At 44.3% G+C, this 17,200-nt stretch overlaps 1 protein-coding gene across 2 annotated transcripts; it reads right to left on the reverse strand.

The window, feature by feature from the left end:
* Positions 1-83: 83 nt before the first annotated feature.
* CDCA7 (cell division cycle associated 7) lies at positions 84-16,810 on the reverse strand. Of its 2 annotated transcripts, XM_080971746.1 has the most exons (10): positions 16,475-16,810; positions 12,216-12,326; positions 11,670-11,780; positions 10,089-10,340; positions 9,161-9,238; positions 6,379-6,570; positions 5,452-5,586; positions 4,174-4,323; positions 2,842-2,978; positions 84-1,831 (listed from the first exon to the last, which is right to left on the reverse strand). In XM_080971746.1, the coding sequence occupies exons 1-10, from the start codon at positions 16,673-16,675 to the stop codon at positions 1,801-1,803; spliced, it is 1,398 nt and encodes a 465-aa protein (XP_080827872.1). In that variant the 5' UTR covers positions 16,676-16,810; the 3' UTR covers positions 84-1,800. The 2 variants fall into 2 exon arrangements, with proteins under 2 accessions (XP_080827872.1, XP_080827873.1); XM_080971747.1 differs by lacking the exon at positions 11,670-11,780.
* Between the last annotated feature and the right edge of the window lie 390 nt (positions 16,811-17,200).

Consider the following 17,200-nt stretch of genomic DNA (forward strand, 5'->3'; position numbering starts at 1 on the left):
CACATGTGCATTAGACAATACAGCGCAATGCTAGTGACACAAATCACCATGTGCAGAAACGTTTTAAAAAAAGAGAATGGTAATTATTTCTAGGCAAGGTTTTTATTATCAAAACTACACTTTGTACATAAGAGCTCTGTAGATCACAGGATCCATTTACAGTATGCATAACTAACAGTAGTCTTTTGCTATGCTTGAAGAAAACCAGAGAGCAGACATTGCATAGGATCTAGCATATATACAACAGCATCTTTGAACAGGTTTTGAACTAGGTTTTTCTTGTATGATAAGGGAACTTCTACAAAAGGTTGAAAAAGCAGAACGCATGTGAGAATTTTATATCCATGTCAAAAAAAAAAAAGATGCAAAATAGCAGATTTTTACCTTCCAAAAATGTATGATTGGATAGCAACCCTTCCCCCATATCCCATCCACACAAGGAATAAGGTTTTCAGCAACCATTTTTAGTATACAGTGTCACACATGTAGAGAACTGCGGACAGCATTACAAGCAACAACTAAGTGGTAAATTGCTTTTGTCCTACCGAAAGGACACCTTTTACGTTCTCAAGCAACTTTTAAGGTTTTGGAACACAATTCCCGCCTGTTGTACAAGAGTCCGTATCAGTGTGAAATTTTGTAGCCATTATTAACTGTTTGAAGTGTAAGTCCTGTGGCCTATTAACTAAATGCACTTTGAAACATACAGGACTATCAGCTTCTAGATCAGTCTACACTCATCAACCTGGTCCCTTGCGTGGATGAGCTATATATACATACCATGAGCATGAGAGCAAGCTGCTGGCTTATCACCCAGCCAGCATAAAGTACAATGCAAGGCTTAAGCGTATATAACTATACCCCCTGTTCATGCAACGTGCAAGATCCCACACACAATAGCTCCATGTTAGACATTATGCCCTATGCATGTGATGGGTTAAAAGGACTTGCTCCTGCATGAATCACCCCAAAATTTAAGACGTACATGGTTTTCCATCGAGTATTTCAGATCAAGCCCGCAGCAACACAGCGGCTTTAAGAACTTTTAAGACGTTATCAGCAGCTAAGTTTGTTCATCCTTTTTTAAATCTACTATTTGGAGCACTGTATAACATTTATTAATCTATTCAATACTTTATGATGGATAAAAACAACTAACTGCTTTCTTGAGCATGAAGGATAAACTGTACCTTTATAGCTCTGGATTCAAAGCGGCTCAACCCCCACCAAAACTTTCAGTTTAGGAAATGTCACCTTTGTCACTGTCATCTTCTCCTGCAACATCCGTTAAGACTAACAGTATTTCCAGTCAGATTCCCGATTTCTCTGGTTTGTTGCTAAATCTAAAAAAGGGTGATATATCAGGATGAGAAACCCCTAAAGGATGAACCAATGTTGTGATGACAGCAGCTCTAGACTGCAAGATATAGAAACACTTAACCATGTAAATCCCTTAAGTTGTGTGGAGATTCACCCCACCTGCTGCTTGGCTTAGTGAGATTCAGGAAAAATCAACTGTAGGTATCTCTTTCTGCAAGTTTCAACCCTTGTGTGAAGCCACACTGTGGCTTAACACACGTAACAACTAATTGCATCCAGCACGAAAGGAAAACTGCTACCTAACGGAATTAGAAATTCACACCCCGTAATGTGGAACTTCAGCCAAATGCCACAAAGGGTTTTGTTCTTAAAACTTGGGGGGAAATGAATGCTGTGTTAAAAAACAGCAACCAACACCTTCAAAACAAACAAACAACCTTAACGCCAGTTTTGCCGATGACCATAGAACCACGTCCAATTTCATTCTTGCATTTCAAGTTCTTGTTTCAGGCTGTAAATTTGATTTAAAAAGGGCGGAATTATTATTTATAAACAAAAACAAAGATCACCAATAATCTAACCCAGCATTTAGTGAAAAACCCATCCTTCCAGCTCTTTGTTTTTCATGGCTCTCATTCGTAGATGGTGGGCTGAAACTGGGGCCTTCTGCAAATCATCCACACCATTCACCAATCTGTTTGCGCCCTCCGAACAGACTGACATATGCATAACGAAAGCAAAGGAAACCAGACTAATAGACTAAATTTTACAGCCAGCAGATCATGCACGCAGCCCTAACGATAACCCTCCGAGGCCATTCTCTAGGTGCCCCGAGTGCAAAAGGTGGTTATGAGGAAGATGGGACCTTTTCAGTGGTGGCACAAGTAATAAAATGGCCTTCCTCAGACAGGTACGCCTGGCAAAGGTGAAAACCTTTCCCCATCTTCACCATCCTAAAAACCTTTCAAGGTATTTTGTACTGATGTTATTTTTTGCTGTGCATTTTACTCTGGGCTTTATTCTCTATATATTCTCTGGCTTCTTTATTCCACTCCTTATGTTTTATTTTTTAACCGTATTTTTCGCTCCATAAGATGCATCTAGTTTTTAGAGGGGGAATGCCAGAAAAAAAAAATTATTTAAAGGGAGCGCTGAGCAGAGCCTGGGACGCATATAGGCTCTGCTTGGCGCTCCCTTTAAAGAGCTGCATGGAGCACGTTTGCGGCTCTTGGGGGCTTTTCCCCAGGAGGAAGAAGGGACTGACACACTCCGCGCGGCTCTTTAAAGGGAGTACTGAGCAGAGCCTCCCTCCTGCATTCGCTCCATAAGATGCACACACATTTCCCCTTACTTTTCAGGAGGGAAAAAGTGTGTCTTACGGAGCGAAAAATACGGTACCTGTGGGTTCAACTTCTTAGTCGTAAATTGCTCAAAGAACCTTTTTTAGTCAATAAATAAATAAATGAAAACTCCGACAAAAGACAGGAGAATTGGGTGGAAAGGAGAGAAGCCCAAAGTTACCTTTTCAAGTAAGCATGGACGTTGTCATAGCCATGGTACTTGGCCAGGTAAACAAGCACACCTGTAGCACATCGTCCTTCCCGCTGCCTGCAGAAGCTGCAGTTGCAGATGCCACGGCAAGGTGGGCAATGCCAATCCTAAAAGAGGGAGAAGGGAGAGAGGAGAAGGAATGTGTTTATAGTAATTCTGGAATGACTCGCTGCTTTGGATTGTAACATTAAAGCACCCATCTATTAAACAAAACACAGGAGCTCAAATGATTTCTTTGTGAACCCTACCCTGTCAAGCAAGCCCAAGGTCATTCACCAGCGGGAACAGGAGGCATGGAATGCAATTTTTATTAATGGAAAATAACATCACAGTACAGTCCCCTGGCTCATCTTAATCCAACTGGAGACGCTGCTGAAACTGGCCACTGGCCACACGCCCTTCCCTAGCTTCTCACTCGGGATCCCTCCCCCAAGTGGAAGAAGGCTGCATCAAGCAGGTGGGCTCCTCCTGTACACCTGTCTGGCCTGTTGCTCGATCCGTGTGTCAGCAGGACTGGGAGGGTCCTGCCGCTGGATAGCAAAGGCAACCTCTGCCTCCTCTCTGTCCTCACACTGTGACTCTCAGCCTCTAAGCCTGACCTAGAAGGGCCTCCTTTTCCTGGCCGCCCACCCTTGCTTCTAGCACCTCCCAGCTCATCTCTTCCCCAGACTGCTCCTCAAGTGTCCCACCACCAGGATCTGGGGTCTAAGACGTCATCTAAGAACCCATCCATGAGGTGGGTTCTTGGGTGGGCAGCTCCCATCGCTCTTCCTCATTCAGCCAGTCCCTGACACTGCCACATCGTCAAAACGAGTAAAAAAATTACCGTATTTCTGCTCCATAAGACGCACCTGACCATAAGATGCACCTAGCTTTTAGAGGAGGAAAGTTCTGTTTTGGGGGGGGGGGGGATCAGCTCACAGTTGTGCAGCTTCTTTTGCAAAGGGGAAAAGCCCCGTTTTTTGAGGATCTGCTCAAAGTTGTTGAGCTTACTTTGCAAAGGGAAAAAATCCCATTTTTATGGGGTTCAACTCACAGTTCTGCAGCTTCTTTAGGAAAAGGAGGGAGCAGTTTCTACAGTTTCCAGACAGATAATCTGATCAATCACATGTCGCTGGGGAAACAAACAGCCTCTGTCTGCAGAACATTCAACAATGGAGGCCTGGGCAAGGGGGCGGAGCCGGAAAGGGAGCCAGTGATCGACCACACATTCGCTCCATAAGACGCAGATATTTCCCCTTACTTTTTAGGAGGAAAAAAGTGGGTCTTATGGAGCGAAAAATACGGTAAGTTTTATCTTACCGGATCCAGCAAAGCAGTCCTGACTTCTTCTCCATAGCGGTTGCGTAGGCAAGGCCCACAGAACTGTCCGCGCACTCCCAAACATTCTGGATTGCGACAGTTTGTCTTGGTGTCTATAGTCTTCTGCCGACACTGATGGCAAGTGGAACCCTGCGAAAAGAACGACAAGGGCAAATGAAACTGGACTCTTCCTTCTTCTTCTTCCCCATTTCCCTACCTCACTGTCTGACTCAGTAGCAAGTCACAGGTTACATACAATTCAGCTACTAAAATGGAAATTCAGGTGGGAACTGAAGAACAGGGATGATTCATGATTCATAAGAGTTTCCAAAACATGGTATGGCATTATATCTGAGCAACATGTTCTATTCATTAAGGACACTACTGGCCTCAAATCCAGAGGTGCTACATATTCACAGATCCTCTTAGGTCAACTATCTAACATCAGGTGATTGATACTTCTCAAGGTGGGGTGCTGCCCAAATGCTGTACAACAGTGTTGTGGGTGGTTACAGGGACTAATGATGGGCAATGCCTGAGAAACCCTTTTTGGCCAAACTTGTACAGTGGTACCTCGGGTTACAAACACTTCGGGTTACAGATGCTTCAGGTTACAGACTCCGCTAACCCGGAAGTAGTACCTCGGGTTAAGAAATTTACCTCAGGGTGAGAACAGAAATCGCACAGCGGCGGCAGTGGGAGGCCCCATTAGCTAAAGTGGTACCTCAGGTTAATAACAGTTTCAGGTTAAGAAAGGACCTCAGAAACGAATTTAAGTTCTTAACCAGAGGTAACACTGTACTGCCCCCCTCCAATGTAATATCATCAGGTGTAGAGCAGGGGGTGTGGCTAGGCAGGCCAAACCTGGCCCCTGGGTGGGCCAGACATTCCCCACCTTTGTCCAACATAAAGCAAAGAAAGCAGAGCTATATGTCTCCTTCTCCCCTTCCTACAGCTCCAAGTTGCCCCGTTAATCTTACTGATCATCTGCAAAGGGTCAGTGACTCTCCCATAAGACAGGGAAACCTGTGGCCCACTGGACACTGTTGGGCCTCAACTCCCATCAGTCCAGACCACTGCACATTGTAGCTGGAGCTGATGGTTTGGAGCCTAGCAGCAAGTTCCGCAGTCCTGCCAGAAAGAGCTTCTTGGTTTTGGAATAAGGAGCGGGGAAACTTCTAAGTGTAAGGGGCTACTGCCTACTCACACAGAACATTTAAACTTCATTTTATCTGGGCAGAGCAAATGAATATGCTGGCACAACACTGGCGTTCTTACCGTCACACGATTATACACTTTATCTCTTGCGCTCTCACAGATACCATTCAACTCTTCCTCACTGATTTCTTCCACTGGGCGGATAACATGGGGGAGAGTCATAGAACTTTTTCTTCTGGGACCATCCGATTCATCCTGTAGAAAAGCCCAAACATATCAAATTAAATATTTCTCAAGTTAAGCCACACACACACGCACAAAAAAAACCCCTCGCCAGTAACACATATGGAGTGGTTTCAATGAGTTTCCGATACATCCATCCTTCAACTTGTTCTTGTCTGCATGGAGAAGCAGCAGAGGAACTTGCACTAACACACCCTCTCCACAGAAGTCGAGCGCCCACATTAATGACAGCAGGATGACGCAAAAGAAGGAATCATTGCTATGCGCTTCCTCCAAGGACTTTTGTTTTCCCGAAATGTTGTCAACAGTGCTATGTATGAGAACCAACCCAATCACGTCCAACTCTGGGCATGTATGCCCCTCTCAACAGATGAAGGAAATCTTTTGTCTCACTTGTTAGGCTCATTGTGGTCTTCATTGCTTAATTAGTTATGTATTCTTCAATGCTTATACAGTGGTACCTTGGTTCTTGAACGTAATCCATTCCGTATGTCTCTTTGACTTCCGAAATGTTCAAAAACCAAGGTGTGACTTCCGATTGGCGCAGGCGCCCCGGAAACAATAGCCGACAGCAGAATTGGACGTTCAGCTTACGAAAAACATTCGAAAACCGGAACACTTACTTCTGGTTTTTCAGCATTTGGGAGCCGAAATGTTTGAGTACCAAGGCATTCGAGAACAAAGGTTCCACCGTAATTAAAACTGAACTTTAATTTGCGTTTGAACCACCCAGGTGAAGTTTATATTTTAGAGGTTTCTACCACTTCATGCGCTCTAAATTAGAATAAAATCAACAACTCAGACCTCAGAGTATTCATCAGACATTTTCCTTCTCACTAAGTAGTACGGATCCTCCTCCTCATCCGCCTTCTCCGAAACAGGGCTTGGAGGACCTTCGATCAGGGACCTGGATCTTGTGTGAGGCCTGGCATTTCTTTCTGGATTCCTCCTTAAAGAACGCCTGGGAAATGATTTCCTTGGAGATCGCTGCGGTTTCTGTAATAAAGGACCAAAAAAATCATCAAAGCACACCATACAGAAATAAAATTTTCATTGTTTTTCCATCTCTTAGCTACAGCTCTAACTAACAGTGCATTTCTAGGCACAATTTTAATGCGCCATGTTCAATGAAGTTTACTCCCAGGTAAGTGTGCACAACACTGCAGCCTAAACCTCAATTCAGGCATCATTTACTTAAATATCTAAAAATTGCATGTTTGGGATAAAAACGTAAGAAAAGGCGTAAGAAAAAAAACACATAACAAGGCAGTTAACATAAAAACATACTAGTACAGTAAAATAAATAATAATAATGACTGGTTGGTGGGGGGAGAAACACATTTTGAAGGCCTGTCTAAACGGGACCAGTTTTAAAAGACATCTAAAACAATTGGTCCAACACATGGCCCCCAGTGCCTTTTTTGGCGGCCCTCAGCAATATTTGACACCCCCCCAAGTCCTCGTGCTGCCTTCCCAAAGACTTAAGTGAGGCACTGAGCTTTAGGATTCAGGTGTGAGAGCTCTGACAGGGTCCTAGAATCCTCCCTCTACCTTCCCAAAGGAGAGTTAGCACTTTTCCAACTTTAGGAGGGAGCTGGGAGGGCTCTAGGACCCTGCCAGAGCCCTGTGCCCCCTTCTCAAAGCCCGAGACCTCACTTGGCCGGCTTTGGGAAGGCAGCACAAGGGCTTGGTGGGGTGTCAAATTTTGGCCCTGCTCCTTCCACCCCTGGGCAACAAGCCCGTGTGCGGCCCGCGGCTTCCATGTTGAAGTACTCTTGCAGCCAAGTTGGTATGAAAAGTTGGACCACCCCTATCTAAAAGAAACAAGGGATGATTCCTTCCCAACTCCTACTGGCAGGGCATTCCACACTAAGGGCTGGCTCCTTGGAAAGGCCGACCAAACCTTAGGAGCATGGGTTAAGTGCCCTCATTGGAAGATCTCAGTGATCAAGTTAAAAGTGTAAGGAACCAGACACTATGGTTTGTGCTGGCTGTACTTCAGAACCCAAACCATGCCTGCCTCCAAATAAAAATAGTGGCAACCATGGTTTGGAGTGCTTTATCCACTTCCACTTTCCAGCCACTCAACATTCTTGCTTCTCTGATGCAGCTTCCCCTCTGGAGCAGGGCAACCTCTGAAGACATTAACTAGATACCACACTGAACCATGGTTAGGCTTCTTTAACCATGGATTACTATGCTGTACTAAAAGGTAAAGGAACCCCTGACCGTTAGGTCCAGTCATGGACGACTCTGGGGTTGCGGCGCTCATCCCGTCACGGGGATTCAAACCGTTGACCTTCCGATCGGCAAGCCCAAGGCTCAGTGGTTTAGACCACAGCGCCACCCGCATCCCATGCGGTACTAAATGGGCTCAATTCACAATCAGTGGAATATGAGACAAACCAAGCTGGAGGAAGCAAGGGGAAACCAAGGAACAATGGTGTACGGTTGAGTTTTGGCAGAAGTGAGAAAACCATATAGGTCTTCCTTCTCTGCCTCACAAACTCATGCACAGAAGAGAAGTCCGTCCACTACAAGTATTCCCATGAGGCCTCAGAATGGAATACAGACTTCCAGCTTCCCAGCGGCTTTCTCAGTGGGGCAGGGCAAAGGCAATAGTCTCCCAACAGCAGCATCGCTGCCACTTACCAGAACAGTGAAGGGAAAGGCAGTGGCAAGGTCAGGGCAGTGGCATAGGTAGTAACACTGCATTGGCTTTACTGGTGTACAGTGGTACCTCAGGTTACATACGCTTCAGGGTTACACACTCTGCTAACCCAGAAATAGTGCTTCAGGTTAATAACTTTGCTTCAGGATAAGATTAGAAATCGGGCTCTGGCAGCGCAGCAGCAGCAGGTCCCATTAGCTAAAGTGGTGCTTCAGGTTAAGAACAGTTTCAGGTTAAGAATGGACCTCCAGAACGAATTAAGTACTTAACCTGAGGTACCACTGTACTGCAAACCCCAACCACCACACCATCAAAATCAATGGGCTTAAGCATACAAAGCAGACCTCAGTGACCGTTGTCTATCATCCAAATACTGTTTGCATGCAGGGAAAGTCAGGAGATCAATTATTTGAACTTTAGACTCATTTTTATTTCTACGCAAGCGCGTAGGTAAAATATGCAACTGAGCAGGACTTTGCTTTGTTTGTTTTAGATATAAAGACTTGCAGGTGCTTTTAACTGAACTGAAATATTAGGGAGTGACCAATAAAAAAAACAACAACTAGTAATAGCAGGTGGCGGCATTTTTTTATCACACAGTTAAGTTCTAAGGAACTGGAATTCACTGCATTTGGCTTATCAAGTTACAGTGGTACCTCAGGTTACAAACACTTTGGGTTACAGACTCCGCTAACCTGGAATTAGTACCTCGGGTTAAGAACTTTACCTCAGGATGAGAACAGAAATTGTGCGCCGGCAGTGTGAGGCCCCATTAGCTAAAGCGGTACCTCAGGTTAAGAACATTTTCAGGTTAAGAATGGACCTCCGGAACAAATTAAGTTTGTAACCAAAGGTACCACTGTAAACTGTAAATGACTTTTTAAAAACAACAAGAAGTAAATGATTGCGACTTACCAAAGTTGGAGTTGCCAGGGGACCTTTCCTTGTAAAAATTCCAGGCACGTTTTTTAATTCTGCCATTAGTTTTGCAAGCTGTAAAAGGTAACATAGAATGTAAGTGGTTTCGTGTCAGGAAGTTTATGCTACTATGGGATTTTGACGGGATGTTAATTCAGAAACATCTCACCAAGGATGGCCAAGCCAGTGCTAGCAGGCACCAGGGTGGTGGCCCGCCTGTATCTACAGTGGTACCTCAGGTTACAGAAGCTTCAGGTTACAGACTCCGCTAACCCAGAAATAGTACCTCGGATTAAGAACTTTGCTTCAGGATGAGAACAGAAATCGCGTGCTGGCGGCAGGCCCCATTAGCTAAAGTGGTACCTCAGGTTAAGAACAGTTTCAGGTTGAGAACGGACCTCCAGAATGAATTAAGTTCTTAACCCGAGGTACCACTGTATTTACAAGTGGCAGACTCTAAGTTCACCAGTGGAAGGGCTTTTCTGAATGGGGTGGGGAGTGAGAGGTGTTCAATTATGTTGTGTGTATGTGTGACTCAGAGCCAGCCCTTCTTCACTGAAGCCTTTTGGAACTGGTTCCTGATGGGAGTCCAGCCTGAGACTAATCATTCAGAAAGTGTACAAGGGCTATTTAAGAGGTTCTTTAAACCAGGAAGATGGACAGCACTAGGTATGTGGTTGGATAAATCCTATTTCAAATCAAGTCACTTGACTGCAATTTCAGAAATGTTCTAAGAATGGTAACAAATAAAACTGGGTAAAAATATTTTGAATGGAGTGGCATGTAGAATACCATGTGCAAATGGAATATTAAGAAGCGGCACATGTTTTTATTAATGCAATGGAACTCTAGCTCATTATGTTACAACTTGGTCAAGAAAAACAGCAACAATTCAACATGCATGAGGACATTTCTTTGTACCTACCATGGCCTTATTCTCCTTTATATTTAAAGCCCTTTTCTCTAAGAATTTTGGGCCTCTTTCTTCATCGGAATCAGAGTCCAATTCCAGTTCGGAGGGAGGTTCTGGGGCTAAAATTATTTCGCTCTTCCCCCTCTTAGATCTTCGAAGTGGAAACTTCATAGCAACTTTAAGAGGAACAGAGCACTTCCGTGGCCTCTTACATGAAAATTTATCTCCGTCGCTCATATTTTCCTCCGAGTCTGTATCCAGTTTCTATTCAGGGTTTTAAAAAAAATGGGAGTTGTGAAATCAAGAGTTAGTTACGGTTGCAACAGGATCCACCATCTCAATTATGGCTTCTCAGAACCATTCCAAATTCAAGTGCATTTACATCAACAACCAAGGTTAGCTTGCAGAAAGCACAAGTTGTCTCACTGTACATAAACCTGGTTTTGAGGAAGCCGCCTCATTCTCCCTTCAGATTGACTTTGCTATTTTTTTTTAAAAGGTCCAAAGCCAAAACTTCTATTTTGGAAGACCCAAAAGAGAAAAACAGGGGAACTGCAAAGCAGCATATAACCACAACAGAGCGATCAAATCACATTATTATCATTATCATTATCATTATTATTAGTAATAGTGCAGGTCTCCACAAGAACAACTACCAGCCCCCATGGGATATCAGTATTTCTAAAACCATTTTTCTTTAGTAAGGAGCAGCCTCATGTCCAACACAGGACTGCATGTGGCAGAGAAATGCTTCTTTCTACCAGTTGGCAAGCCTCACACTCACCCTGAAGCCCTTCTTTGTGTACCACCTCCATGAGAAGCCTGGAGGGTGGGGCAACAGAAGAACAAGCCTGTTCTGCGGTGGCTTCATTTGTAGAATGCTCTCCCCAGTGAGGCTCTCCGGATGCCATCATTATATATATATATATTTAAGCGCCAGGCAAAATCTTTCTTCTATAACCAAGCCTGTGGCCTTGGAAAAGTGGTTGGGGGTGTTCTAATATATTTCTTTCCCTCTAGGTTTTAACTTATCTATATGGGTGGTTATTGTTGTTTTTGTCTGTCTGTCTATTTCGTCGTAAACTGCTTTAGGTTGCCCTGGGCAAGATAAAGCGACTGACAAATTCAATAAACGATAATTAAATGTGAAGTCAGGTGTGGGCCGGAAAAGACATGGCTGCAAAAGGACAAGTGAGAGCCATAAAGAGCACATCTGATTACTTTTTGGCCAAGGGAGGCTTTCTGTGAGCACCAATCAGCTGATCAGCGCAGGACAGCTAGTCTCACTGGGATTGGCTGCCCAAAGCAGTTTGCTACAAATGCCAATATTATTTGATTTAAGCTGAACAAGGGAGCAGACTGCTTCCGTGTGCAATCAATTGCTGGCTCTCGATTCCCAGACTTACAGCACAATCCTAACCATGTCTACTCAGAACTAAGTCCTACTGAATTCAATGGGGTTTGTTCCCAGGTAAGTGAGATCAGGATTGTAGCTTTAGTCAATCATCATGCATTAGCTTGCAGAGTATTATTTTGGCATCAGCATGCACATGCAGTGTGAATGCAATTAGCAAGTTAAACTGTACAACTCACCAGCACATCCTGAATCTCACTTTCTGAAAAACCACAGAATGATTCATCATCCGAATCCTCATAAAATATTTTTGCTATCTCCTCTGCAACTTCTGGCTTGAAGCTCCGTTTCTTTAAAAAAGAATAAAGTACACTAGGTGTTTCTATTTTTCTTTCTTGCTCTCTCTCTCTCTCTTTTTTTTCAAGAGAACCTATTTTCCATAAACTGTTCAGAGAGCAAATCACATTTTACAAGTGCACTACAAGAGAATAGCTTTTGTAACAAAGAAAAATGTTTCAGGGGGTTTACAAATGGTTTCAGAGCTGTTACAGCAAATCATCAGGCATGTTAGGTTAGGCGACATTTCAAAAGGATAGAATAAGTGGCTAATCTACCTCCAACAATTACTACCTAGAAGCACAAGGGGGAAAGCGAAATGAAATTACAGTACATACTGTATATTCATAACTGCTGTATAGAAATGTAAGCAAAGCATTTTAATCACGGATGGGGCATTTTTCCGCACCGCGCATTCGATTCTGTTTATTCTCGCACTTTTTACTTACCGTGTTTGCAAAATTATCAGAGCCAAAACTGTCACAACTGTCATCAGAGGATGAAGAGGTTTCCATGGGGATCAGTTTTGTATTGCGGAATGCTGTGGGCTTCTTCCTTCCCTACAAAATGAAGATGGTAGTTCAATTAGGTTTCTATAATAAGATTAGTTCTCTAGAGCAATCTCACAATGCTTAAACTTGATCACACTAGATAGCGAAGAGCTGTTACATATTAGACTGCATCACAAAGCTAACATTTTCACCATATTTTGCACTACATCCAGGAGTCAAAATTGGGCATTTTATTTATTAGGCAGAGGGGGCATTTTCACCATATATATTTTCATAGGAAATTTGGGGGCAGAATTCAAGTCCTGCTATCAGAAGCCTTGCATATCAGGACTCCCCCTCCCCTTCCCCCTGTGCATACCATAAAAGGGAGGTCAGGAGAACCCCAAAAACAAGTGCATCAGAAGAGGGGGGGATTGCTTAGTCTGGCGAAATGAAAAACTACCACAGGCTGAATGATTGCCATAGTGCTAAATTGAATTCCTCCCATAATCTTCAAGTGTCTTGTCAACAGTCATTGTAAGGTAGGGGTGTGTGTGTGTGTGTGTGTGTGTGTGTGTTTTGGGGGGGTAATTCAATCATCCAGTCTAAAACAAAGATTTCAGCTGTGTCTTACATTTCTAAAATGTAAAACGTATCTATCAGTTCCAGTTATTAAAGCAATAGCATGGCAAAAAATAGGAAATGCGCCTTTTCCTTGCTAAGTTTGCCAACCTTATTCATTTGACTGTTTCAGCCAATGGCAGCTGTGCTTTCTCATCCAACCTACTCTTTAACACTCCCAACCACTTCAGCTTATGGCCAGCCATTCATGTGACTCCACTGCCACAAATTTTAAGTAACCCAGATTTGGCAGTAGCGTGGCAAATTCAGTCTGTGGCTGCGCAGCTTGGTGTAGCTGAAGAGTTATAGGTGAAGCGGCTCTTATTGCAGGTTACAAGTTTACCTGTCCACCAGGTAAATGAGCCATTATGTGAGTTACTAATCCAACTTTGGAGTTCAGAGGTGTGTTCCACACATAATGGCTGGATATGCAAACTTCAAAAATATCGACATTTTTCTAAAGGCATGAACATTTTTTGGAAACGAAGACGAACTATTATATGAAACCCTTTTTTGCCCATTTAAGTTTACCTCTGTACATTATCACTTATGCACCGAAGCCTTTCAAGATTTCCTCAAATATCACTCCATCCTTATCAGACTGTCTTCACAATTACTTAACTATTTTATGTAGCCATACATGATAACATTCTGCGGTCTAACTGAAGAAAGGGTTTGGGCTACACACTTGGCTAACACCGCAAGTCCCAGGAAATTCAGTGCATCTTACTCCTACATAAATGTGGTTGTTCACAATAATTGCATTTTTTAAAAATTAAGACAAACACCATCAGATATTTTGTATTCAAAGTGCATGGAGCCAAAACACTTTTTGCAAAGCTCCTGCAAATGATCCAGGATGTTCAACATCAACTATGTCAGAAAACTGTCCAAACCAAGCACACCAGCACAAAACAAAAACACACAGATAAGTGACAATAAAATTAATTGTAAATATGAAGCACAGGATCCTTATATAGTCTACCAGATGAACTCAATGAAGCTTATTTCTGAGTGGACAACAGTTGCGGGCAAATGGGCAAAAGATAGCAGCCCTAGTAATAGTTTTCTCATATCCCTACTAATATCATATAGTTTGGAAAGTGCAAAAGTAATTCCCACTTCATGCAGGCCTTTTAAAAAAATGTATAGGATTTCTAAAACTTGAGAGGAACACATCCAAAGCATAGACTTTAGTATAACGTTTATCACTCTAAAGACTCTTCCTCAGATGTGTTCCCCATTCAATTCAATGGAGCTTAACTGTCAGCAGCTAAGTTTAAAATTAGGAGGCAGGAGGCAAATAAAGAAAACAGCTGGTGTGGTACAGGGTGAAGGTGTCAACTTTTAGGATAACTGGACTATTAGAAAGCAAGTGTGGTATAGTGGTTAGAGTACAGGGATAGGACTTGGGAGACCAGCTATGAAACTCACGAGTGAACTTTTCATATAAGCCACTCACATATCTCAGTCCAACCTACCTACCTCCCAGGGTCAATGTGAGGCTAAACATGTGGAAGTGAAACACCATATACAGGGTCCTTAGGTCCTTGGAGATAGGGCAGTTTAAAAAAAAAATCCAAGTGGTCAGCATAAGTGAACCACTCAGTAATTAAGAAGTTAATTCTAGTATCTGCACTGTATTAGGTGCTCTGAAAAACATGCAAGTAACACTGTCAGGCCTTGAAGGAATTCCAAGCCAGACCCATGTTTCCCAAAACTTGGCTTTCCAGCTGTTTTTGGACTACAATTCCCATCATCCCTGACCACTAGTCCTGCTATCTAGGGATGATGGGAATTGTAGTTCAAAAAAACATCTGGAGACCCAAGTTTGGGAAACAAGGCATGTTCTGAGCCACATATTTCCTTTGAAATCTGTTCTTCCAATTCCTGAGCTCCATCATGAAGCACAAAGAACCAATAAATTAGCAAAACCTTGCCTGGGACGACTAGACTAGTGACTTTCCTTTCCAATGAGTTACTGTAACCATAATTACACATGCAAGAGTCATAAATCTGGGATTAAGGTATTTATGGGGGGGGGGGGGAGCCGCTTTTAGGCCTGAAAACAAGCCTCCCAGGCAGGCCAGAGCCTGCTCATGAGTTAAATGCTGCAAGAAGGCAAAGATTATTCACAAGTTGAGTAAGTACAAATGAGGACTCAAGGAATCTCTCCCCGACTCCCCATTTGCTCCAACGGCCGTTTCAGCTGCTTGCGCTGCGGGTTCTACCTCAAAGCAGCTACGTAGACCCCCCCCCCCACACACACACTTTTGCGGAAAGATGGAACTTTACAGAATTGTATCCCCCTTCGCCAGCCCCATAGCTGCCTCCTGGGTCCCCACAGCCCGGGCTGGCAGCGGCCATAAGGAGACATAAAGGGGTGAATCCTAAAGTCCCAGGCGGCTCACGTGGCTGGTGGGCGGGCGGAGAGAAGATAAAAGCGCTATGGGGGAGCGCGCTAAAGAGCGGGAAAAGAGGGGCTCGCCCCCCTCCGCTGCCTTGCGGGGAAGGGAGGGATAAGAGGCCCTCCTCCATCTTTTGCATGAGAGAAGTGGAGTACAGTATACGAACGAGACTGCCCCCTGAATTGGCAGTGGTTTTCCTGGTTCCATTTTTCTCCCCAAGAAAGCTTGCAGTTGGAAAAATATCCCGGAACAAGAGGGGAAGTAACACCCGGGGGGGGGGGGGGAGAGACGTTTTGCTATAAAAGGTTTGGTCAGGCTGGCGGAAGCACGGCTCCCTATTTAAAAAGCGCACCAAAAATGCACAGCGTTGCTTTTGGCTTACTCCAAAGTGAACCCCAATGAGTTCCACGGGGCTGCGCGCGCTCTCCCCCCATTCAAAACTGCAGGGGATTCCGGGGGATGCAATGCTTAAAAACATTATGGAAGACCTTATGGAAGACCATCAAACACGCTCCCTTCTCCTTGGTAGGGGCCCGGAGAATAAGACACCGGGGTTAAACCAAAACGAGTCGCAGCTTGCCCTAAAAGCCAGCCGCCTTCCTCCACCTATTTCGACAGATCCAGAAATCTCAGGACTGCTCCACAAACTTGTTAGTTGCTAGAACCAAAAGAGACACTCTCTGGGTATATTTCTAGCGCATGATTTATTTATTTTTACTTATTATTATTATTCGCTCTTCAGTTCCTACTAAACGTACGCAGGATTGCAGCGTGAAAGGCGCGATCCTGATGCATGAGGAACGCTCGCAGCTGGCATGGCCGCGATCCAAAAGCACGCTTTCATGCCATTAAAAAACAAGAGCAAATAAACAACAAAACTAACAACCCCGGCTATGTTTGCATTTTATAAAAATCCAGAACACCCCACGTTTCATAGTTCATCGCTTCTTTTAAAGCAGCTTGTGGGACCTTTTCCAACTTAGGGATTTAAAATGCCCGGTGAAGAGCAAACTATATAAAAAAATTAATAAAAAATTGCTGTGGCTGAAAAGGGTCTCGGGAAGCTGCGCCTGTTCTCTTCATCCGCGCAGCCCCCCATCCTATGCATTTTTACTCGCAAGCCAATTCCAGTGATTCCAGCGGAACTTCGTGGCCCCCAAGTCTTAATTCTCACCCCGACGCCCCTACCTGCAGGCCGAAGGGGTCCATGCTGCCGACGGCGGAATTGCCACTCGAAAGGCGCAGCGCGGCCTCTTTCCGCGGGACGCAGGAGCAAAGACCAAACGCTCCGCCGACTCGCGCCAAAGCTGCTCGAGGGCGGGGATTACGCGCAGTTTTCCCCGCCAACTGCTGGAGTCCTGGAAGGTCCAGAAAGAGGTCTTGCCGCATCCTGCTCTTTGCCACGGAGCTCAGGCGCCAGCAAGGTCTTCATTCCCCTTGCAAAGCCCGGAGCCCAAACGCGGATAAACTGCGCTTGACTGCAGAAACTACCTTTCCCCACTTTAAATTTTTTTCCCTCTGGCGTTTTTGTGGTGCTGCAAGGACCTAGCTCAGTGGCGCGAAATAAGCCATGAAGTATTTGCATAGAAGGAAAGGGGAGGGGAGGGGGAGGCCGAGCCGCATGCTCGCCCCGGGAGGAAATTGCTCTCTGCAAGTTTAGAGGAGGTTCTGTTGGCAAGCGGAAGCCAAGAGTCAGAACTTGAGGTGTGCTTGCTGTAGTGAGCTGTTCTGCAGCTCTTCTGGTGTATAAAAGTTGTTTGCACCGTCGCAGGATTGCGGGCAATCCCTCAAAACTATGGGGGGTCTTTACCTTAATTCGCCATGCTGTAGTTAATTAGTTCCAGGAAAAGCTGATTGCTGCACCGTCGCTAGTTCATTTTATAGTGATGCAGTCTAAAACAATTAGCTAAAATG

Source organism: Podarcis pityusensis (assembly GCF_964106645.2).
Source record: "Podarcis pityusensis genome assembly, chromosome: 1".
In the NCBI taxonomy this organism is placed as follows: Eukaryota; Metazoa; Chordata; class Lepidosauria; order Squamata; family Lacertidae; genus Podarcis; species Podarcis pityusensis.

Bases quoted from the DNA above. Each gene is read 5' to 3' on its own strand.
- CDCA7 (XM_080971746.1), bottom strand. From the start codon at position 16,675: ATGCGGCAAGACCTCTTTCTGGACCTTCCAGGACTCCAGCAGTTGGCG. The intron at 12,327-16,474 runs GTAGGGGCGTCG...TTCATTTTGTAG, and splicing joins TGGACCCCTTCGGCCTGCAG to GGAAGGAAGAAGCCCACAGC. The intron at 2,979-4,173 runs GTAAGATAAAAC...TCCCTCTTTTAG, and splicing joins GGACTGCTTTGCTGGATCCG to GATTGGCATTGCCCACCTTG.